Genomic DNA, 26042 nt, shown 5'->3' on the forward strand with positions numbered 1-26042 from the left:
CCACAGCAAAAAATTAGTACAGGAACCAGAGGGAAATGAATAAAACAGATACTCAGATCCAACTCCAACAAAATGAAGATAAACTATGCCAAAGAACCCAATGAGGCCAACAAGAATAATCTAAAAGAAGAAATCTTACAGGTACTCAATGACAACTTTATAGAGATGATACTGGATATGGTCAAAATGTACAGGAGACACTCAAGAAATTCCAAGACAACAAAAATAGAGAATTTGAGAAAGCACAAGAATAGATAAAAGAAACCATAAAAGCACTGTATAAACACCAAAGTGAAACAAAGAACACGATTAATAAAGAGACAAGTGAACTCAGGACAAAAATAGACAACATTAAAGAGGAAGTGACTCAGGCTATGGAAAACCTCAGAAAAAAGAAAGAAACAGGATTGCAAAACAAAACAGAAGGCCAATCAAGCAGAATAGAACAAACAGAAGACAGAATCTCAGAACTCGAAGATGAAATGGTAATTTAAGAAAAACCAAAGAACTTTTTGTTAAACAACTCAAGACCTGTGAAAAGAGAATGCAAGAACTCACTGACTCCATCAAAAGACCAAACCTGAGAATCATGGGCATCGAAGAAGGAGAAGAGGTGCAAGCAAAGGGAATGCATAATATATTCAACAAAATAATAACAGAAAATTTCCCAAATCTAGAGAAAGATATTCCCATACAGATGCAAGAGGCCTCCAGAACACAAAACAGACCAGACCAAAATAGAACTACCCCACAGCATATTATCATTAAAACAACAAGTTCAGAAACTAAGGAAAGAATATTGAAGGCTGTAAGAGAGAAAAAACAAATAACATACAAAGATAACCCATCAAAATCACAGCAGACTTCTCAACAGAAACATTAAAAGCAAGAAGAGTTTGGGGTGAGATCTTACGGGCACTGAACGAAAATAACTTCAACCCTAGGATACTCTAACCAGCAAAACTATCATTCAAAATAGATGAAGCAATAAAAGTCTTCCATGATAAGCAGAAACTAAAACAATATATGACCACAAAGCCACCACTACAAAAGATTCTCCAAGGAATTCTGCACACAGAAAGTGAAACCCAACATAACCATGAAAGGGCAGGCAGCACCAAACTACAGGTAAAGAAAAAGCAAGAAAGTGAGGTTATACACACAATGAAACCTTTAAAGAACTAAGAAAACTAAATGACAAGAATCACCACATAGCTATCAGTACTAACAATTAATGTTAATGGACTTAATTCCCCCATCAAAAGGCACTGTTTGACGAACTGGATTAAAAAGGAAGATCCAACTATTTGTTGCTTACAGGAGACCCATCTCACCAACAGAAAAAAGCATAGGCTTAGGATGAAAGGCTGGGAAAATATTTACCAAGCCAATGGCCCCCGAAAACAGGCATACTTATCTCTTACAAAGTAGACTTCAAACCTACATTGATCAAATGAGATAAGGAAGGAATTCCATACTAATAAAAGGGGAAATAGACCAAAAGGAAATAACAATTATCAACCTATATGCACCCAATGTCAACGCACACAATATCATCAAACATACAATGAACAACCTAAAAGCACATAATAACTCCAACACAGTGGTCATAGGAGACATTAACACCCCATTATCATCAATAGATAGGTCATCCAAAGAAAAAATCAATAAAGAAATCCAACATCTAAAATATACCGTAGATCAAACGGACCTAGTTGATGTCTACAGAACATTTCATCCAACTTCTACACAATATACATTCTTCTCAGCAGCCCATGGAACCTTCTCCAAAATAGATCATATCCTAGGGCACAAAGCAAGCCTCAGCAAATATAAGAAAATAGAAATTATACCATGCATTCTATCTGATCTCAATGCAATAAAACTGGAACTCAACAACAAAACTAAAGACAAAAAACATGCAAACAGCTGGAAACTGAATAACTCATTGCTTAATGAACAATGGATCATTGATGAAATAAAAGAGGAAATTAAAAAGTTCCTGGAAGTCAATGAAAATGAAAACACAACCTACCAGAACCTATGGGACACAGCAAAGGCAGTCTTGAGAGGAAAGTTTATGGCCATGAGTGCATACATAAGAAAGACTGAAAGATCCCAAATCAATGACCTAATAATACATCTCAAACTCCTAGAAAAACAAGAACAAGCAAATCCCAAAACAAATAGAAGGAGTGAAATAATAAAAATAAGAGCTGACATCAATGAAATAGAAACCAAAAAACCATACAAAGAATTAATGAAACAAAAAGTTGGTTCTTTGAAAAATAAATAAGATCGACAGACCCCTGGCAAACCTGACTAAACTGAGGAGAGAAAAACCCAAATTAGTAGAATCAGGAATGCAAAAGGGGAGATAATCACAAACACCATGGAAGTCCAGGAAATCATCGGAGAATACTTCGAGAACCTATATCAAATAAATTAGAAAATCTTAAAGAAATGGGCAGATTACGAGGAATATATGACCATCCAAAACTGAACCAAGAGGAAATTAATCACCTGAATACATCTATAACACAAAATGAAATTGAAGCAGCAATCAAGAGTCTCCCCAAAAGAAAAGTCCAGGACCTGATGGATTCTCTGCTGAATTCTATCAGACCTTTAAAGAAGGACTGATACCAACCCTCCTTAAACTGTTCCACAAAATAGAAAGGGAAGGAAAACTGCCTAACACATTTTATGAAGCCAGTATTACACTTATCCCAAATCCAGGCAAAGACACCTCCAAAAAGGAGAACTATAGGCGAATCTCCTTAATGAACATTGATGCAAAAATCCTCAATAAAATAATGGCAAACCGAATTCAACAACACATCAAAAAGATCATTCACCACAACCAAGTAGGCTTCATCCCAGGAATGCAGGGGTTGTTCAGCATACGGAAATCAATAAGCATAATAAACCACATTAGCAGAAGCAAAGACAAAAACCACTTGATCATCTCAATAGATGCAGAAAAAGCCTTTGATAAGATCCAACACCATTTCATGATAAAAGCTGTAAGAAAACTAGGAAGAGAAGGAAAGTACCTCAACATTATAAAAGCTATATATGACAAGCCTACAGCCAGCATTACACTTAATGGAGGAAAACTGAAACCATTCCCTCTAAAATCAGGAACTAGACAAGGATGCCCACTATCTCCACTCCTATTCAACATAGTACTGGAATTCCTAGCCAGAGCAATTAGGAAAGAAGAAGGAATAAGAGGAATACAAATAGGTAAAGAAACTGTCAAAATATCCCTATTTGCAGATATTATGATCCTATACCTTAAAGACCCAAAAACTACTCAAAAGCTCCTAGACACCTTCAATAGCTATAGTAAGGTAGCAGGATATAAAATCAACATAGAAAAATCATTAGGATTTCTGTACACTAGTAATGAACAAACTGAGAAAGAATATATGAAAACAATTCCATTTATAATAGCCTCAAAAAAATCAAATAGCTAGGTGTAAGCCTAACAAAGGATGCGAACAACCTCTATAAGGAAAACTGTAAACTTCTGAAGAAAGAGATCAAGGAAGACTATAGAAAGTGGAGAGATCTCCCATGCTCATGGATTGGTAGAATCAACATAGTAAAAATGTCTATACTCCCAAAAGTAATCTACATGTTTAATGCAATTCCCATCAAAATCCCAATGACATTCATTAAAGAGATTGAAAAATCTACCATTAAATTTATATGGTAACACAAGAGGCCATGAATAGCCAAGGCAATACTCAGTGAAAAGAACAATGCTGGAGGTATCACGATACCCGACTTCAAATGATATTACAAAGCAATAACAATAAAAACAGCATGGTACTGGCACAAAAACAGACATGAAGACCAGTGGAACAGAATAGAGGACCTGGATATTAAGCCACACAACTATAACCAACTTGTCTTTGACAAAGGTGCTAAAAATATATGATAGAGAAAAAGCAGCCTTTTCAACAAAAACTGCTGGGAAAACTGGTTAGCATTCTGCAAAAAACTGAAACTAGATCCATGTATATCACCCTATACCAATATTAACTCAAATTGGATCAAGGATCTTAATATCAGACCCAAACTCTAAAGTTGGTAGAGGAAAGAGTAGGGAATACTCTGGAATTAATAGGTACAGGCAAGAGTTTTCTCATTGGAACCCCAGCAGCACAGCAACTAAGAGATAGTATAGATAAATGGGACTTCATAAAACTAAAAAGCTTCTGTTCATCAAAAGAAATGGTCTCTAAACTGAAGAGAACACCCACAGAATGGGAGAAAATCATTTGCCAGCTACACATCAGACAAAGGCCTGATAACCAGAATATAAAGGGAACTTAAAAAACTAAATTCTCCCAAAACTAATGAACCAATAAAGAAATGGGCAAGTGAACTAAACAGAACTTTCTCAAAAGAAGAAATTCAAATGGCCAAAAAACACATGAAAAAATGCTCACCATCTCTAGCAATAAAGAAAATGCAAATTAAAACCACACTAAGATTCCACCTCACCCCTGTTAGAATAGCCATCATTAGCAACACCTCTAACAGGTGTTGGCAAGGATGCGGGGAAAAAGGAACCCTCTTACACTGTTGGTGGGAATGTAAACTAGTACAACCACTCTGGAAAAAAACTTTGGAGGCTACTTAAAAAGCTAAACATTGATCTACCATTTGATCCAGTAATACCACTCTTGGGGATATACCCAAAAGACTGCAACACAGGTTACTCCAGAGGCACCTGCACACCCATATTCATTGCAGCACTGTTCACAATAGCCAAGTTATGGAAACAGCCAAGATGCCCCACTACTTACAAATGGATTAAGAAAATGTGGTATTTATACACAATGGAATTTTATGCAGCCATGAAGAAGAACGAAATGTTATCATTCACTGGTAAATGGATGGAATTGGAGGACATCATTCTGAGTGAGGTTAACCTGGCCCAAAAGACCAAAAATTGTATGTTCTCCCTCATATGAGGACATTAGATGAAGGGCAAACTCAACAAGGGGATTGAACTTTGATCACATGATAAAGCGAGAGCACATAAGGGAGGTATGAGGACAGATAAGACACCTAAAAAACTAGATAGCATTTGTTGCCTTCAACAAAGAGAAAGTAAAATAGATATTTTAAAGCAACTGATGCCAATAGAAGGGGACCAGGAACTAGAGAAAAAGTTAGTTAAAGAAGAATTAACTTAGAAGGTAACACACATGCACAGGAAATCAATGCATATCAACTCCCTGTATAGCTATGTTTATCTCAACTAGAAAAAACCCTTGTTCCTTCCTATTATTGCTTGTAATCTCTCTTCAACAAAATTATAGATAAGGGCAAAATAGTTTCTGCTGGGTATCGAGGGGGTGGAAGAGAAAGGGAGGGGTCGGGGTGTGTGTTATGGAGGAGGTAGGGGAAGGGTGGAGATATGACCCAAACATTGTATGCACATACGAAGAAAAAAAAATTCACAACTAGATAATGGGCCAATGACATGAGCAAACAATAAGAGAATTTAAAAAGTTGGTGAACAGATATAGAAAATGGTCCTGTCACTAATAGTAAAAAAAAAAAAGAGAGAGAACTAGAGCATTGGTTGCCATTTTGGTGTCTGATTAGTCATGGCTAAGGGGAAAATGAGAGCATCAAAATCTTAGAGGATGAAGATAAGTGGAATTCATGTGGGCATTTTGGCAAAATGGATAAAGAGCTCTAAAATGTTCTACTTGAATATTTCACTCTGAACACATTAAAAGAAACAGATTCTAAGTACAAATTATAAATAGTCAAGGACTTGTACTCATAACTAATAATCAGTTTCAGTAAGAATCTTTAGAATGAATCTCAGGTGGGAGTTGGATGAATTCAATGATCTATCTCTGCCTAGTTTCTTCTAGAATTATTATTGTTCTTTATTCCAGGAAAGATTATGTGTTCTTAGTTCAGCTTCTCCATATGTAGGTTAATCCCTATGAATAAGCTACTTTCAAATTGGCTTGGAAATGGTCCCTAAGCCTTGGAGCACTTGACCCTTCCTGGATATTGTCAGCTTTCTTATGGTTTGGTGAGAATGGTTTTTAGACATTGAGCTTCATTCTAGAACTAAAGTTCTGTCAGATGTCACTCTGTTGTGGTTCTAACAATTGGTTTGAATTTGCTTTCATACCTGAACCCACTACTTCAGTTACCTTAAAGGCATTGCTGGCTATTCTTTCTGTAGGATGCAGCTCTGTCCTTGATCAGTTGGTCCTATTCCAGTCCTGCAAAGTCAAGTGTTCTCAGTCTGTTAACCCTGCTTGTCAGCTGAGCATCCACCCTGACTTGAAGTTGAATTCTCCAACAATTGTAGTAGAGGAGTCCAATTTGGAAAGCCTTTCAAAGAGTTTGTACTTCTATCATTTACTGAGGATAGCGTTTTCCCAAGCTAAAGAGTCTCCACAAAGCCCCCTTCATGTCCCTGTTCCTCAAACTGTAGATAAAAGGATTTAGCATAGGTGTGACCATTGTATATATCATAGATACAACCATTCCGGTTTCTGCTGAGTAGGAGGATGATGGCTGTAAATACACCAGAAAGAGTGTCCCATAGAAAAGAATGACCACTGTCAGGTGAGAGCCACAAGTGGAGAAGAGTTTTTGCTTCCCTCCTGCAGATGGGATCTTGAAGGTGGAGTGCACGATGTGGGCATAGGAGACCAGGATGCAAGTGAGAGGGACCACACCTGCGATGGCAGCATCAGTGAAAATCATGAGGTGGAAAGTATGGATGTCTGAACAGGCAAGCTTAAGGAGTGGGAGAAGATCACAGAAAAAGTGTGGGATGGAATGGGAGGAACAGAAGGAGACCTGAGTCATCAGGAGAGTGAGTGATAAGGCCAGGAGGTTGGAGAAGAGCCAGGATATGGCCACCAGTAGCACACATCGTTGAGGACACATGATTGTGGCATAGTTTAGAGGAAGACTGATGGCCACATAGCGATCGTATGCCATTACAGCCAGCAGAAAGTCATCCAGCAGGGCCAATGCCATGAAGAAGTACATCTGCACGAGGCACCCAGTGTGGGAGATAGTGTGGTGGTGTGTGTAGATATCCACCAATACCTTGGGGACAATGGTGGAGGTGAAGCAGGTATCAATGAAGGACAAGTTGGCCAGGAAAAAGTACATGGGGGTGTGGAGGTGCTGGTCAGAGCCAATGACCAGGATGATGAGCAGGTTTCCCATCAGGGTGACCAGGTACATGCCAAGGAAGAGTCCAAACAGGAGAGGTTGCTGCTCTGGATGCTCAGAGAATCCCAGGAGCAGGAAGTCTGAGATGATGGTTTGATTTCTAATTTCCTTCTACGGCAGAAAAATTAAAGGGATATCTAGGTAAAAAAGCTCCACTTTGAAAATTAGAGGTAAGGACTTTGCTTTTCTTTGTTTCTTAAGGAGGTCACAGAGATTGACTAGTGACCATAACTGCCCATTTGCAAATCCAAACAAAGATGAGGAGTGTTGACTATCATAAAGATTCATCTGTATGGCAATGAAGTTTGGTTTCTAGATTCTTGAAGTATGGCAAGTTCTCCCCAAATATTGAATGATTGAATGAGACTGAATGGGAATTCACTTTAACATACCTCTTCAATTTTAGTTCCCTTAAAAACTCCTTAGAACAATAGTTTTAACCTCACTGACTTTTTAAGAACTCCCTTTGTGGTGTTTTTTCTAATATTTAATAGACTATAAATGGGGATGTTTCCTTCCCTCTGTTTTGAGGGAGACAGTAATTTCTACAGAGAGGTGCAGCTGAGATTTACAAGTCTCAGGGTGTGTTGGGAATGCTCTAGTCCCTTTGCCTCTCATCACCATGGCAGTGCATTAATGTGGACACGAGAAGGCTCCAAGTGAAAAGGGCCATGTCATGAAGAGTGCATCATTTTTGTTTTCATCAACGACTTCACCAACTCCTTTCATCTAAAGATCTGGGCATTGGCATCTTGGAGACTGGAGAGGAATCCTTTCTGTTGCTTATTTTCAGACAGAGCCTGGCCAATTATTTACTTAGTTTCCTCACTTTCACCATGTGTAACTTCTTCATAAAGTATTGAAGTTATTTTTGAGATTACACAAAAATACTACTCCCTTTGAACCTTGGTTTTCTTACCTATATAACCATACCTGATAGGTTTGTTGAGGGGACCAGAAGCTAGGGTCATTGAAAGTTTCTTTATGAATCATGATATGCAATCAGAAAGAGAAATTCTAGCTTTCCTGCTCCATGGTGCAGAGGAACAAATAAAGTAAACATTCAGTGGCAGAAGATGCTTATATCATTTTTGTCTGGTGTAGTAATTAAAATATGTTCCCTTTGAATCTCACAGAATTTCCCTTCTTTGTACTTTGTGATTTTGAGAAGTCATTTTACTTCTCCTAACTTCATTTTCTATATTGTTTAGATGGAATAATAATAGAATATACTGTGTAGAATAGTTATGAGGATTAAGTTTAATAATGATTATAAATAAATATACACATATATGTTTATACACACTATATATACATATATACAGGTGTATATGTATCTCTCTCTATATGTATGTATGCATGTATAGACAATTCAGGGGTTTTAATTTAGGGCTTTGTGCTTCATAAGCAGGTGCTCAACCAATGCTCAACCAATTGAGTCAGGTCCCCAGCCCTTTTGCTTTGGTTATTTTTCATACAGGGTCTCTTGTTTTTGCCCAGACTGATCTAAACTGTAATCCTTTTACCTTTATCTCTGGCATAGCTGGGACCACAGGCATACACCACACACACACTCTGTTGGTTGAGATGGAATATCACCACCTTTAATCTGGTCTGGCTTGGAACCACAATTTTTCTGATAACTGCCTCCCAAGTAGCTTGATTACAGGTGTCATCCATATTCCCAGACTTTATGATTATAAAATATTTAGAATAAGGTTGACAGTTGGTAAATATTACCCATTGTTATCATTTCTGTTTTTAATAAAATAGTGTGCTTTATCATTAATATGTCCAGGTTATTGGATGAGTGTTGGGTTTGTAAATTACAAGGTATAGGTACTAGTAAGAATCATTGACCCCAGATCATGGCTCCCACCCCTTTTGAATGTTTATAATCTTACTCAGAATCATCAATGGGAAAGCATTTGTTTTGGTAATCTCAAAACTAAGCATTAACTTCAAATAACTTCATCATCAGAGCTCCAATAGTATTAATTGTATAATAGGAATAAAGAAGCCTGTATTAAGTTGTTATTACCAGCTCACTTTTTAAGAAAAGGCTGTGAAGGTGATAAGTGGATGGAGTATCCTACAGGCCTGGTGTAGAGTTTGACAGTGATTCTTGGAACCATGCCTGTCCTTGTGGATGGAGAGTGAATTATGCTTCATAATTGCTTAGGTGCTATGTAATGGTCACTGATGGTGTTGAGGGAAGGATGGTCTGCTATTCTCCACAATGACCTGAGGCCGGATCATCAGCAACCAATAAGCAGCAGGTTGCCTTTATCAACATGGATTATAGTTAAAAAGTGAGGCTGTGCTCAGAGTGTAGGGAAAACAATTGGAACACTGTGCTGGGTATCCATCATGGTCACCAGAAGAACCAGAAAAATATTAGCAGAGAGTGAGCAAGGGAAGGAAGGGGGAAAGGAAAAAGTGCTGCATGTGTGCATATGCACAGACTGTGCACATAAACCTTAAGTAGATTCTGCTCTCTCTCACCATCCCTGTGCCTGAACTCTTACCTGGAGATGCTGTCCAGACTCAGACTGTGCTTCTACCACCAAGTAGGTTAAGTTTAGTTCCCTGTTTTTATCCCAGGAAAACATGCCTGGAGTCACAGATCCAGTCCCTTCTGCTGGAACAGCACAGAGAGAAGTCTCAGGTCTTTAGTGATACCTCATGAAAGTCAGGAGTAGCTGCTGACTTTTCATATGCAGTGTCTCCTGGGACCCAATCCCAGACCTTCTAGTTAGATGAGATGGGACAATTGCTCAATGATCAAATGTCTCCTCTGGAGTAGTTCCCTTGAGTCCCAGCCATGTCACTGATGCCTCCATTCAGAGTGACCAGTGCTGGGATCCATGGGCTAATGTTCCTGCTTTTCCCCTGGTGATCTTCAGGTTGATTTTGTCATTAGCTCTCACACTGAGAGCTGTGGCCCTTCCTTGCCACAGAGTTCACAGAGACCAGTCCTCAAATATGAAGTATAGTATGCTCCAGAAAATAAGTAGGATATAAAGAATAAAATAGATCAGAGGCCACAATCATTCAAATGCCACAGAAAAGGCAACATTCTTATTCTCTATGACCCCAGGTATCATAGATTAGACTAATACGTATGATTTATATTAGGTACAGATCCTATCTCTGGCTTTATTTATTTATTGTTATAAATATGCCATATTGTGGTTGGGATTATGGCTCAGCAGTAGAGCACTTATCTGATGTGGTCAAGTCCCTGGGTTCAATCCCTATCACCATAAAAAAGAAAAAAAGTATGTATATCTTACATATAAAAGTGATAAAATATGTTCATGCTGTTTAAATAATGATAATTTAATGCCAATTTTCTAACTACTCAGTTTAAATAGTACACAGCTCAAATCTTTTGCATCCCAGCGTGTGCCTCTTCCCAGTCACATTCTGTTTTTCTTTTTTTTTTATTTTTTATTTTATTTTTTTTTCATTTTTCTTTTATTATTCATATGTGCATACAAGGCTTGGTTCATTTCTCCCCCCTGCCCCCACCCCCTCCCTTACCACCCACTCCACCCCCTCCCGCTCCCCCTCCTCAATACCCAGCAGAAACTATTTTGCCCTTATCTCTAATTTTGTTGTAGAGAGAGTATAAGCAATAATAGGAAGGAACAAGGGGTTTTGCTGGTTGAGATAAGGATAGCTATACAGGGCATTGACTCACATTGATTTCCTGTGTGTGGGTGTTACCTTCTAGGTTAATTCTTTTTGATCTAACCTTTTCTCTAGTTCCTGGTCCCCTTTTCCTATTAGCCTCAGTTGCTTTAAGGTATCTGCTTTAGTTTCTCTGCATTAAGGGCAACAAATGCTAGCTAGTTTTTTAGGTGTCTTACCTATCCTCACCCCTCCCTTGTGTGCTCTCGCTTTTATCATGTGCTCATAGTCCAATCCCCTTGTTGTGTTTGCCCTTGATCTAATGTCCACATATGAGGGAGAACATACGATTTTTGGTCTTTTGGGCCAGGCTAATCACATTCTGTTTTTCACCATTGTGATGAGTAGAGTGCTCCATTCTTTTTACTTTCCTTTGTTCTTTTCCATTTGTGCATATATGTCTAAACTATCCACTGTATACTCTGGATTTGCATGTTCTTGTCCTTTATATGAAAGGAATTATACTTTTTAAATATTCTTCTATTTCTTATTTTGTTCAGCATTATTCTTTTAGGCTCATTAATGTGGGCATATGTAGCTGTGGGACATTTAGAGCCACTGCTATTTCATACAGGAGTAAAATTTGTTATCATAGACATTTTTGCCTGTTCAATTTCAGAGTTCAGATCTTATGGATTTGGAATTATATGTATGTCATCTAAGATTCTCTCAGTAGGTTATAGTGTTACACTGCATATTCAAACATAGTATTTCTCACGAAAGAATGAGTCTTTACACTAACTACTACTAACAAAGACTTCAAGTAGCCTGTATATGTTTAAATCATGGTTGGCTGCTAAATGAGTTCACTGCAAACCTTAATAAAGTTTTTATCTTTTCAGAACTTTTTGGATGACAGAAATAGATAGTCTCATAGGTGTGTGTAGTACCTATCTCATTGTGTGCATTAAAAATTAAATAGTAAAGCACACAAGGGAGGGGTGAGGATAGGTAAGACACCTAAAAAACTAGCTAGCATTTGTTGCCCTTAACGCAGAGAAACTAAAGCAGATACCTTAAAGCAACTGAGGCCAATAGGAAAAGGGGACCAGGAACTAGAGAAAAGGTTAGATCAAAAAGAATTAACCTAGAAGGTAACACCCACACACAGGAAATCAATGTGAGTCAATGCCCTGTATAGCTATCCTTATCTCAACCAGCAAAACCCCTTGTTCCTTCCTATTATTGCTTATACTCTCTCTACAACAAAATTAGAGATAAGGGCAAAATAGTTTCTGCTGGGTATTGAGGGGGGGAGCGGGAGGGGGCGGAGTGGGTGGTAAGGGAGGGGGTGGGGGCAGGGGGGAGAAATGAACCAAGCCTTGTATGCACATATGAATAATAAAAGAAAAATGAAAAAAAAAAAAAATTAAATAGTAAAGCATAATTCACAGAAAACTGCAAAAACATAAGTGCACCACCCCTAAGTTATTGGAAACCAACCACCTGTGTATTTCTTTGTAGATTAGAAGTAAGACCGAGACAGCTTGCAGAATCTTCTTTTGTTGTACCCTGCTAACCTTAAAGAATTTCCTTCTAACACTTTACTTTGGCCTTGTCTCCATTTGAACTCATGCATCATGTATTCTTTTTTTCCAGCTTCTGTTGTCCAGGGTTCTTCTTTTGTGAGATGATCTAGGTTCTTGTCCATAGAAGTACTTTTTCATGTTCATTGCTCCAATTACTCCATTGTGGATGATACCATGTATTACTTCTTTAATCTTCTAAAATCTTACAAAAGGACCATTAATTCTTGTGGCTATGAGGAATAATGCTTTATTTACCATTCCTGTATATGTTTGATAGAATACATGTATGTTCCTTTCCTTTGCATACAAATTTAGCAATGGAATGGCAGTATGTTTTTAGAATGTCCAGGTCTTCAATTTTGCTATATGATGTCATACTGACAGCTAAAGACGTTTGCAAAATTGCATTTGTACCCTCAATATGTGTAGATTCTGTTTTTGTTACATTCTTGATAACACTTGTGTTTTAATTATACTTTTTAAAGGTATAGTCTGTATGTACGTGTTTGGGCATTTCCTGCTGGTTTGATTTTATACCAGGAATGGATGCCAGAGGAGCAACTCCAGAACTTAAACTAAGGCTGAAATTCTATTGTTCCTGAACCTCATGTTTTTTTGTTTTGTTTTAATTGATTTTTTTTCCTGTTTTTTGTTTGTCTTATTATTCTGGGTTTTAAAAATTGTTATATTTATTCCTATTTCCTTTTTTTTCTTTCTATAGTATAAACTTACCATCATCTTCTCATCCCTACTCTTACTCCTTCACTCTCCCTCCTTCTCCTGTGCTAAAATCCTTTGCTTTCCTGCCCAACTACTCTTTCTGCCCCTTCTCATCCTATCTCTCTCCCTTGCTCATGCCTTCCCCTCCCATTCTCCCCCAACCTGTCACCAGACTACCACCCCTCCTACACACTCACCACCTGCTGACCAACCTACTATACCAACTTTACACAAACCCAAACCCGTGCGATCCCTGACACAAGTACCCTACACTACAACAACAGAAATACACCCAGACACACACAAGGGCCACAAAACCCAGAAGCCCCTGAAAAACTTCCCCACTCACCTACCCCACTTCCCACCTCCTCTTTTAGTGCCACCCTATCCAACTCCCCAAATTTCTATAGCTAGCCTAACAAGTGTTAACCCCCCCCCCAATTCCCACTGCTTATAGAATTCCCACTTCTATATAATATATAAAATACTGGTCAGGTATTGATCCTGTGAATTAGTTATTGCTAAATTACACCTCCAGCTCAGGGACAGAAATAGCACACCACCCTAACAAACAAGACAGTCACAACACAAAAATTAAATCAAGGGAAAGAAAACAGGTGACTACACCCACCAACTGGACCTAGCTGATGTCTACAGAATATTTCATCCAAAACAACAAAATATACATTTTTCTCATCAGCCCATGGAACTTTCTCCAAAATTGGTCATATCTTAGGCACAAAGTAAGCATCAAAAATATTAGAAAATAGAAATAATCCCTTGCATTCTATCTGATCACAGTGCATTAAAACTAGAACTCAACAACAAAAACAACAGCAGAAAATAAGCAAACAATGTAAAGCTGAACAACACATTGCTCAATGAACAGTGGGTCATTGATGAAATAAAATAGGAAATTAAAAGATTACTGGAAGTTAATGAAAATGAAAACATGACCTACCAGAACCTATGAGACACAGCAAAGGCAGTCTTAAGGGGAAAGTTTATAGCCATGAGTGCATATATTAAAAGGACAGAAAGATCTGAAATGAATGACCTAATGCTAAATTTCAAACTCCTAGAAAAATAAGAACAAGCAAACCCAAATCAAGCAGAAGGATAAAGATAATAAAAATAAGGGCCAAAATTAATGAAATAGTGACCAAAAAAGCCATACAAAGAATCAACACAACAAAAAGCTGGTTATTTGAAAAAACAAACAAAATTGACAAACCCCTGCCAAATCTGACTAAAATGAGGAGGGAAAAGACCCAAAACAGTAAAACCAGAAATGCAAAAGGGAAGATAAAAACAAACAGCAAGGAAATGCAGGGAATCATCAGAGACTACTTTGAGAACCCATATTCCAATAAATTTGAAAATCTTGAAGAAACGGACAAATTTCTATATACTTATGACCTTCCAAAACTGAACCAAGAGGATATTAACCACCTAAACAGATATATAACACAAAATGAAATTGAAGCAGCAATGAAGAGTCTCCCAAAAATGAAAAGTCTGGGACCTGATGGATCCTCTGCTGAATAATATCAGACCTTTAAAGAAGAACTAACACCAACTCCCCTTAAACTTTTCCGTGAAATAGAAAGGGAAGGAATACTGCCTAACTCAATCTATGAAGCCATTATTACACTCATCCTAAAACCAGACAAAGACATCCAGAAAGAACTATAGGCCAATCTCCTTAATGAACATTAATGCAAAAGTCCTCCATAAAATATTGGGAAACGGAATCCAACAACATATCAGAAAGATAATTCACCACTACCAAGTCGGCTTCATCCCATGGATACAGGAATGGTTCAAGATATGCAAATCTATAAATGTAATACAGCATATTAATAGAAGCAAAGACAAAACCACTTGATAATCTCAATAGATGCAGAGAAGCCTTTCATAAGATCCAACACCACTTCATGATAAAAGCTCTAAGAAAACTAGGAATAGAAGGAATGTACCTCAAAGGCTATATTACAAACTTATAGCCAACATCATACTTAATAGGGGAAAACTGAAACCATTTTCCCTAAAATCAGGAACAAGACAAGAGTGTCTACTATCCCCACTCCTATTCAACATATTCCTGGAATTCCTAGCCATAGCAATAATGCAAGAAAAAGAAATAAAAGGAATATAAATAGGTAAAGAAACTGTCACAGTATCCCTATTTGCAGACAACATGATTCTATACCTCAAAGACCCAAAAAACTCCATCCAAATATGCCTAGACACCATAAACAGATTCAGCAATGTGGCAGGATACAAAATCAACTTACAAAAATCATTAGCTTTTCTATACACCAATAATGATCAAATTGAGAAAGACTATAGGAAAATAATTCCATTTACAATAGCCTCAAAAATGAAATACCTAGGAGTAAACTTAACAAAGGATTTGAATGACTTCTATAAGGAGAACTACAAACCTCTGAAGAAGAGATTGAGGAAGAGTGAAGAAAGTGGAAAGATCTGTGCTCATGGACTGGTAGAATCAACATTGTAAAAATGGCTATACTACCAAAAGCAATCTACATGTTCAACACAATTCCCATCAAAATTCCAATGACATTCATCACAGAGATTGAAAAATCTACACTAAAGTTCATTTGGAAACACAAGAAATCAAGAATAGCCAAGGCAATACGAAAAAGAGCAATGTTCGAGGTATCACAATACTCGACTTCAAACTATACTATAGAGCCATAGCAATAAAAAGGCATGGTACTGGCACAAAAACAGACATGAAGACCAGTGGAACAGAATAGAGGACCCTGATATGAATCCACACAGCTTTGCCTACCTTATTTTTGACAAAGGCGCCAAAAACTTATGATTGGAGAATAGATACTTTCTTCAACAAATGTTGCTGGGATAAGTGGTTATCTGCCTGCAGAAAACTGAAACTGGATCCATGCCTATTACCCTTACTAGTGTCAATTCAAAGTGGGTTAAATACCTTATCAGACCCGAAACTCTGAAGTTAGTACAGGAAAGAGCAGGGAATACTCTGGAGCAATAGGTATAGTCAAAGAATTCCTCAGTAGAACTCCAGCAGCCCAGCAACTAAGAGAAAGGATGGACAAATGGGACTATATGAAATTAAAAAGCTTCTGCACAACAAAATAAATGGTCTCTAAACTGAAGAGATCACTCACTGAGTGGGAAAAAGTATTCTCTGGCTATATATCAGACAAAGGACTGATAACTAGAATATACAGGAAGCTCAAAAAACTAAACTCCCCAAAAATCAATGATCCAATAAAGAAATGGGCAACTGAACTAAACAGAACTTTTTCAAAGGAAGAAATCAAATGGCTAAAAAACAAATGAAAAATGCTCTCTATCCCTGGCCATAAAGGAAATGCACATTAAAACCACACTAAGATTCCACCTCACTCCTGTTAGAATAGCTATCATCAAAAACACCACCAGCAACAAATGTTGGTGAGGATGTGGGGGAAAAAGGAACCCTTATACACTTTTGGTGGGAATGCAAGCTAGTATGACCACTCTGGAAAACAATACGGAGGCTTCCTAAAGACCTAATTATAGATCTGCCATATGATTCAGCAATCCCACTTGTAGGAATATAACCAAAGGAATGCGACTCAAGTTATTCCTAAGGCACCTGCATACCCATGCTTACTGCAGCACTATTCACAATAGCCAAGTTATGGAAACAGCCAAATTGCCCCACTACTGATGAATGGATTTAGAAAATGTGCTCTTTATACACAATAGAATTTTACTCAGCCTCAAAGAAGAATGAAATTTTGTCATTTGGAAGTAAATGGATAGAACAGGAGAACATCATCTTAAGCGATGTTAGCCAGGCTTAGAAGGGAAAAATCATATTTTCTCACTCATATGCAGTCTTTAGACCTAAAACAAATGCAGTAATTTTATTGGGCATTGGTCACATGCTAAGGGGAGAATGAGTACAGGAAGAATAAGGAAAGGGAAGGAAACGCAAAATGTGAAAGTGTTTGATGTGCCCATTGTAGAGGAGTGAATAAAGTAATCTTAAAGTTTCAGAGGCCACTATGGGAAGGTGAATGGGAAGTAGTGAAGAGGTCAGGTAGAGATGAAACAATTTGGGTTGTAATACACATGTGCATGGAAGCAATGCTAGGAATCTCTCTATATAGCTATCTTTATCTCAAGTTAGCGAAAATGCTATGTCTTTCTCATTATCTCTTATGTTTTCTCTTCAATAAAATTGGAGAAGAGGGCAGAACAAATTCTGCCTGGAAGTGAGGGGAATGTGGAGGAGAGGGAGGGAATGGGGGCAAGAGGGAGAAATGGCCAAACAATGTATGCACATATGAATAAATGAAAAATAAAAACAAAAAATTATAGATACTGGTCTTTGTTGACAATATGCACTATAAATATTTTCTCTATTTTTGTGGATTTTCTTCTCACTCTTTTTACAGGTTTTTAAAAACTAAATGCCCATATTTATTTATTTATTTATTTATTTTCCTTTTATTATTCATATGTGCATACAAGGCTTGGGTCATTTCTCCCCCCTGCCCCCACCCCCTCCCTTACCACCCACTCCACCCCCTCCCTCTCCCCCCACCCCCTCAATACCCAGCAGAAACTATTTTGCCCTTATCTCTAATTTTATTGTAGAGAGAGTATAAGCAATAATAGGAAGGAACAAGTGTTTTTGCTGGTTGAGATAAGGATAGCTATACAGGGCATTGACTCACATTGATTTCCTGTGCGTGTGTGTTACCTTCTAGGTTAATTCTTTTTGATCTAACCTTTTCTCTAGTTCCTGTTTCTCTTTTCTTATTGGCCTCAGTTGCTTTTAAGGTATCTGCTTTAGTTTCTCTGCGTTAAGGGCAACAAATGCTAGCTAATTTTTTAGGTGTCTTACCTATCCTCACCCCTCCCTTGTGTGCTAAAGCTTTTATCATGTGATCAAAGTACAATCCCCTTGTTGTGTTTGCCCTTGATCTAATGTCCACATATGAGGGAGAACATATGATTTTTGGTCTTTTGGGCCAGGCTAACCTCACTCAGAATGAGGTTCTCCAATTCCATCCATTTACCAGCGAATGATAACATTTCGTTCTTCTTCATGGCTGCATAAAATTCCATTGTGTATAGATACCACATTTTCTTAATCCATTCGTCAGTGCTGGGGCATCTTGGCTGTTTCCATAACTTGACTATTGTGAATAGTGCCGCAATAAACATGGGTGTGCATAGTTATTGCAGCATTGTTCAAATAACTCAGTCATGGAATCACTCTAGGGGCCCATCAACGGATGGATGGATAAAGAAAAAGTTGCATATGTACCAAATGCTTAGCTATTTTGATGTATGAAAACATTTTGTTTGTAGGAAAATGGATGGAATGGAGACTATTATGTTAAGTGAAATAATCCAGACTCAGACTCAGAAACAGTGTGGCATGTTTTCTCTCATATGTGTGATCTAAGATGGCTTCTTCCTTGTTTTGGGTGGGGGAGTTATATTGAGGGAACTGGAGGGCATCCACCAACAGGGCAATTTGTTTTCCTATTGTTTCCTCCTCTTCAGTCACATCTCTGTTGCTGAAAATCTTGAAGACAAACTCTTGATGCAGATATGCAGGATGGATATGTTTCCTAACCTCTCACATTTTAAATTGCCAACAACCAAGAGAGAAATTTCTGCTACTCCCTTAGAAGTCTTTTGAGGCTTTTTATCGCCAGCCATCCCTGTCTAGCCTCCCCCTTTAAACTGGAGCATCTAATCTCTTGGACCTATGGTATCAACTTGGATTAAGCATCTTTCAGTTTCCCAGTTCTCATGGATCAAATACAACGTCCAGACCTGTTGACTGTTGTGTGCTTTTCTAATCTACCCAGTCCTTCTCCACTTTCTTATCAAGACTAAGGCATCCAGCACTATTCATTGATCTGGGGAAACTTCAAGCAAAATGTTTGGAGTACACAGGCAAGTTCATTCAGAAACACAATGGCATTTGCAGGACCGGCAAGCCAGGGCAGAAGTTGTTTCCCTTACCCAGCACCCTTTTCTGGAATTGCAGGGGATGAGCCCAGGACAGGCTACCTTTCTTCATTGCCTCTCCTGTTTGAGAGTTGAGAAGCAAAAGTCTGGCAATCATTAAGGGAGATGTTTCATCTAAGAGGTCACCAGTTTGTAATTGAACACAGTGGGTTCACATTTTGGTGAGTGACAAGTGAAAAATAAGCATGCTTAAGAAATAAGGAGTGGAGAGAGATTTATTAACTACTGCAGGTGAGGAGAACACCAGAGTTATTTCTAAAACAATGCCCTCCTACAGAGGTGTTATGCAAATAAATGCTTTTCATTTTAATTTATTGAATTCATCAGTATTTTTCCATGTTTTAGTGGCTTGTATCTAATTTATGAAGAGCTTCTTAAGTTCACGAACAGGTAATTTGTTCAAAATATTTATAATTCTGTCTTTAATAATTAGTTCTTTAATCTATCTGGAATTGATTTTTTCTTCTTATAGTGTTGGGGATCAAACCCAGGTCCCCATGCCTGCTAGGCAAGTGCTCCACCTGAACTACTTCCACAGCCATGGAATTGATTTTTGTGTATGGTGTCATGAGGTGGAATTCTATTTATTACTTACTATTTTTAAGTTCTGCATCATGACACCAAATTATAAATTCTCTTGCTGCATCTATAGTCTCATCTGCCTTGCAGTTGTATGAAAATCTCATCTGTGAATAAAGTGCAGATGTATCTTTACTTATAAAGTATAAGCACTATATTATAGCAGTTGTATCTTTTTACTTATTGTTCTTGTCTTATTGTACTGGGTGCAACCTCAAGTTAAATGTGAAATAATTGTGGTAATAGCTGGTATATTATCTTGCAACTGATTTGAACAGAGAAGATTTAAATGTCTCACCATTACATGTTATATGTGCTGTATATTTGGAAAAGTTTCTTTTTTCATATTAAGGAGGGTTTCTCTATTCCTATTTGGCTAAAAGGACTTTTTAATTATATCAAATAGTTTTATTTACACCTATTGAAATAGTCATTTTTTTGCCCATTTTCTGCTAATATGTTGACTTACTTTAAATTTTCAATAGTTATCAACCTCGCCTTCCTGAGAAAACTCATCTTGGTCATGATATATTACACAGTCTTCTGTGTTGTTGTAATTGCATTACTAATGTTTTACTTTGGATTGGTGCATTTGTATTAATGAGTGAGATACTTTTTTGCTGTATTTAATATTGGCTTTTGAGTATCAAGATGATGGTCATCTCATGAGGGGAGTTGGTGAATATTCTCTTACTTTCTATTCTTTAAAGCTTATTAATTGAATTATTTATTGTTTTGGTATCTAATTTTTGAGTTCTTTATATTTTCTACATATCAATCCCCTGTCAGATGAATGGCTGGCAGAGATTTTTCTCCCATTTTTGGGTTGTCTCTTCACTCTGTCAATTATTTCCTTTGTCTTGTGCAGAAGATTTTAAATTTTATGCAATCCCATTTGTCAATTCTTTTTCATATTTCCTGAGCTATTAGGATCCTATTCAGAAAGTTATTGCCTATGCCTACATCTTGAAGTACTTCCCTTATGTTTCCCTCTAGTAGCAAAATTTCAGGTCTTATATTATGATCTTTGATCCATTTTGAGTTGATTTTTGTACAGAAAGAGATAGGGATCTAGATTCAGTTTTCTAACTGTGTATATCCAGTTTTCCTAGCACAAGTTGTTAAAGAGGCTGTCTTTTCTCCAAAGTATATTTTTGGGACTTTTGTTGAAAATCAGATTGTTGTTGCTATGTGGGTTTATTTTGGGGTCCTACATGTTATTCTTTGGGCTACATATTTGTTTTGTGCCAGCATATACTGCCTTTGGTACTATGCCTACTATTTTGTACAACTTGTATACACCAATTTATGCAAGATAGAAATGATTTTCTTCAATTGTTTATAAAATTTACTGTTGTAGCCATTTGTATTTTAAAATTTCTTTGAAGAAAGATTTTTGGCTACTGATCCAACTTCTTGCATAGTTATAAATTTATTCTAATTTCTATTATTTCTTAAATTCATTTTGACAGATTATATTTTTCTAGAAAATTGTCTAAACTAAAAGTTAAAATCTATCTGCATAGCATTATTTATAATATTACCCTTATTTTAGTATCAGAGATGATGTCACTCTTTTCATTACAGTTATTTATATTTCCCCCACATAATCATTTTTACCAATTGAATATAAATCATTTTTTCAGAAAATAATCATTTATCTTTGTCAATCTTATCTGTCATGGTTTCTTCTGTTTTGCCTTCATCTGTTTTGCTTCATTTCTGTTATCTTCTTGGATTTTTTTGTTTTTTTTATGTTTTAAGATGGATCCTTAGCCCATTATTTTGCAGATTTTTCATTTCTAACATTTGCATTAAGGTTAATTTACTGTATATAATCCTTTGTATTGATCTTTATTCAGATAAAAATATTCTCTAATTGTCATTATGACTTTGTCTTTACACCTAGATTATGCCTCTCTGACTTCCCAATTCCCAAATATGTGGAGATTCCTATTTATATTTTTGTTATAATTTTTAGCTGCACTGCATGTAATTTGTATGGTTTCAACCCTTTGATAGTTATTTAGTTGTTTATGTATTTATTATTTTTTGGTGGTACTGGGGTTTGGACTCAGTACTTTGCATTTGCTAGGCAAGTACTCTACTGTTTGAGCCACACCTCCAGTCCTTGTTGACATTTATTAAGATCTTTGTGGCTCAGTAAGTGTGAGCAAGTTTTCTTAAGTTCGTGCAAAAGATATGTTCTCTGCAAGTGTTAATTGTTCAGCAAGTAAGCACATTTTGCAAATTTTTCCTGTGTTCTTGCAAAGGATGTGTTCACTTCAAATGTTAAGTACATCAGTTAATATTGTTACTCATACTTTTCAAATATTCCATATCACTACTGAATTTAGAATAATCTATTTGTCCAAGAAATTACTCTAGATGCATTAAAAAGGTTTCAATAAGGATGAATTTGTTTGTTTTAACTTATTCTATTAATTTTTCTTTATGTGTATTTGTGATGTTTTCATTCTTGGAAAAATTTAGAATTGTTATGATTTCTTAGTTAATGAAAGGCGTCAATCTTATTATGCAAGCCCTTATAATGCCTTAAGCAGATACTGGTTTGAAAACAATGCAACCATGCCAATATTTTTAATGACATTATTTTCAACACTTTCATTTTTATCCCTTCTATACTTTTATGTATGTTGAATAAACATTTTATTTAAGAAGCATTTGTAGTATACAGAAAATGGAGAAAATCATTCGGGTACAGTGTATTGAATTTTCTCAAAGCAAACAAACTCACACCACCAGTATCAACAGATACCAACAGACAGAAACCTCCTTTATGCCCCTGTTCAGCATTTATAATTGTTAATAAATATAAAACACAAGAACAGGGCAATTATTTGTAGAAATTTGTAGGGATATGTTGACAGAGAACCACTTCAATAATGTGATTTCATTCCAAAGTAATACCTGGGTATATTAAAAATAATATCTTTCATGAGGAAATGAAATGAAAGATTGGCTATTTGTATAACTTCTGCATAGAGGATTTTGCAGTCATAGCTCTAGGAAAAGAAGTTACAAAGAGGAGGAACTCTTGATGCAATAACATACAAAATAAAGCTATCTTACATGAAAAAATAATAAATGAAGCAAGGTATAGTGGCACATGCTTGGAATCTCAGCGCTTGGGAGGCTAAGGCAGAAAAATCATGAGTTCCAGGACAACCTTAATTATAAATACAAAAATGATTTTTCAGAGACTTTCATTGCCGCATTATTTGTAATACTGAAATCTTTGATTTCCCCCAATCATCTAAGAACAGTGAAGTGTTTTGTTAGTCATGGACCCATCTTCCGGTGTGATCTTAGCCAAATTTTCAGGAAAGTTTAATGATAATATGGAGACAACGCATCTTATAAGACTGAGTGACAAAGTGTATGTGATACATATATAGTATTTTCTCAAAATAATTAGAAGTAGACAGGAGATAAATTATGTAAAATATTGTGGTTGTTTATAAATGGTGAGATGTGAGCATGAGCATTTTCTTTTCTTTCTTTGGCTAATTCATGTTTTACAGATTTATTATAATTAGTATGTGTTGTAGCAAGGCAATAAAATAAAACAGAGTTTCAAAAAATAACAGACTTGTCCTCATAACTAATAATTGCTCACTGTTAGAATCTTTAGATGGAATCCCAGGTGTGACTTGGATGAATCACTGATTTGTCTGTGCCTAGTTTCTTCTAGAATTATTCTTGTTCTTTTACTTCCAGCAAATAGTATATCTTCTTGGTCCAGTATTCTCCCTACATAGGTTAATCCCTATGAGTGAGCTGTTTCCAAAATTGGGCTTAGAAATGGTCCATAAAGTTCAGAACACCTGACCCTTCTAAGATATTGTCAGCATTTTTTGTGGCTTGTTGAGAGCTCTTCTTTATAGACTGAGCTGCTAACTGAGCTTCGTTCTAAAACCAAAGTTCTGTCAAATGTCACTCTTTTTGTGGTTCCCTCTCTCTGGTTTGTATCCATTTTGATACCTGAACCCAATAATTGAGTCACCCTGAAGACATTGCTGGCTATTCCTCTGTAGGATGCAGCTCTGGCCTTGATCACTAGGTCCTATTCCAGTCCTACCATGAGAGGTATTCTCAGTATGGTAACCCTGCTTTTCATCTCAGCATCTGTCATGCCTTGAGGTTGAGTTCTCCAATAATTGTAGTAGAGGAGTTCAGTTTGGAAAGCATCTCAAAGAACCTGTATGTCTACTCTTTACTAAGTACAGCATTTTCCCAAGCCAAAGAGTCTCCACAAAGCCGCCTTCACATCTCTGTTCCTCAGGCTGTAAATAAAAGGATTCGCATAGGTGTGACCATTGTATACATCACAGATACAACCATTCCAGTATCTGCTGAGTAGGAGGATTATGGCTGGAAATAAACCATAAAGAGTATCACATAGGAAAGAGTGACAACTGTCAGGTGAGAGCCACAAATGGAGAAGAGTTTTTGTTTCCCCCTTGTAGATGGGATCTTGAGAAAGGTGTGCATGATGTGGGCATAGGAGACCAGGACACAAGTGAGAGGGACCACACCTGAGAGGGCTGTGTCAGTGAACATCATGGGGTGAAAGGTATGGGTGTCTGAACAGGCAATCTTGAGGAGTGGGGGTACATCACAGAAAAAGTGTGGGATGTATTGGGAAGCACAGAAGGAAAATTGAGCTACTAGAAGAATGAGTGAAAAGGCCAGGAGATTGGAACATAGCCAGGATGTGCTGCCAGTGTCAGGCAGCATTGGGGGCCCATCATCATGGTGTAGTGTAGAGGAAGGCAGATGGCTACATAGTGATCATATGCCATTACAGGTAGCAGAAAGTCATCTGGCAAGGTCAATGCCATGAAGAAGTACATCTGCATGAGGCACCCAATGTGGGAGATTGTGTGATGCTCTGTCTGGATGCTCACCAGCACCTTGGGGACAATGGTGCAGGTGAAGCAGTGATGGATAGGTTGGCCAGGAAGAAGTACATGGGAGTGTGCAGGTGTTGGTCAGCTCCAGTGGCCAGGATGATGAGCAGGTTCCCTAACAGTGTGACCAGGTACATGACCAGGAAGTGTCTGAACAGGAGAGTGTGCTGCTGTGGATGCTCAGAGAAGCCAAGGATCAGGAAGCCAGAGATGGTGCTTCGGTTTCTCATTTCCATTTAAAATAGAAGAATTGGTAGAAAATATTGCTTAAATATATATAGAATCCAAAAAACATGTATTACTCAAGGGTTTTCATCCATTTTCTGTGATTTTCTCAAAGGTTACAGAGATGCACTGGTGTCTCTTGGTGGCAGGCATGTATAGAGGTGGGCACTCTGGACAATGATTTTGGGAAATCTTGTTGTAGGCCAATTTTGCATTTTAATGAACTAGATGTTGTTCTATAGCTCATCTAGTTGAGGCTATACTGAAGATCAGCTCAAGTACCTTTCTAAGTCTTAATGTACCCTCTTTCTTTTCTTTTTTTTTTATTAGAAAAGTTACCAAGTTCATAGTCTTGTAAGTTTGAATCAGATATCTTGGTGATATACCTTTACTAGAAAATTATTAAGCCAACATTGTGTGTGTGTGTGTGTGTGTGTGTGTGTGTGTGTGTGTGTGTGTGTGTGTTGGGGAATAGAAGAGGTAACAATTTACATAGATTGCTCTTGCCTGGGACTCAGATATTCTCGGCATAATGGGAACATCTGCCTATTTTTTTCTTTTGAAGACCCTTCAAATGAACTAATGTGGATGGATAAAATAACTTTATAAACTCAGAAGCATTTTGTAAATAAAAGGTCCCACCAGAATCATCACCATCAACAGTATTGTCAACATCATCAGTCATCAGGGGTTTTGAGTCTGGTGTCTTACAGGTTAGTTGGAAATCCTTTTTTGGATGTAATGCTCTATAGAATACACATTTTTTTGCCCCCTCAGAGCTTCAGGTTTGGGGCCTGTAAATAATGCACATAATACGTACAGTTGTAAATAAGCAATGAGATCACATATCCACAGTATTACCACAAAGAAGAGTTTCAATAAATTGTGATATAATATTGTTAGTAGTGGTAAATATAATGGAAGCTGGACTTCCTGATGCTCTGAAATATGTTAGATGACATACATTCCTTCTAGCTCTAAATCGCAATTATATTTTATATTTTGGGTAAGTTATTACTTCACATGAGCCTCATTTTATTCATTTGTGAGATGTGTCCATAAACCC

General features: G+C 37.2%; 1 protein-coding gene and 1 pseudogene across 1 annotated transcript; both read right to left on the minus strand.

The window, feature by feature from the left end:
- Positions 1–6411: 6411 nt before the first annotated feature.
- On the minus strand, positions 6412–8986 carry LOC141415450 (olfactory receptor 1N2-like). Its single transcript, XM_074052149.1, has 2 exons — positions 8967–8986; positions 6412–7342 (listed from the first exon to the last, which is right to left on the minus strand). The coding sequence occupies exons 1-2, from the start codon at positions 8984–8986 to the stop codon at positions 6412–6414; spliced, it is 951 nt and encodes a 316-aa protein (XP_073908250.1).
- A 15071-nt stretch (positions 8987–24057) lies between these two features.
- LOC109675372 (olfactory receptor 1G1-like) lies at positions 24058–24888 on the minus strand (annotated as a pseudogene).
- Positions 24889–26042: the final 1154 nt, after the last annotated feature.

The sequence above is a fragment of the Castor canadensis genome, chromosome 13, assembly GCF_047511655.1.
Source record: "Castor canadensis chromosome 13, mCasCan1.hap1v2, whole genome shotgun sequence".
Classification (NCBI taxonomy): domain Eukaryota; kingdom Metazoa; phylum Chordata; class Mammalia; order Rodentia; family Castoridae; genus Castor; species Castor canadensis.

Excerpts from the sequence above, each read along its gene's own strand:
- LOC141415450 (XM_074052149.1), bottom strand. The coding sequence starts at position 8,986 with ATGGGTAATATTTACCAACT. Across the intron at positions 7,343-8,966 it reads ATGGGTAATATTTACCAACT|AAATCAAACCATCATCTCAG; the intron begins GTCAACCTTATT and ends GAAGGAAATTAG.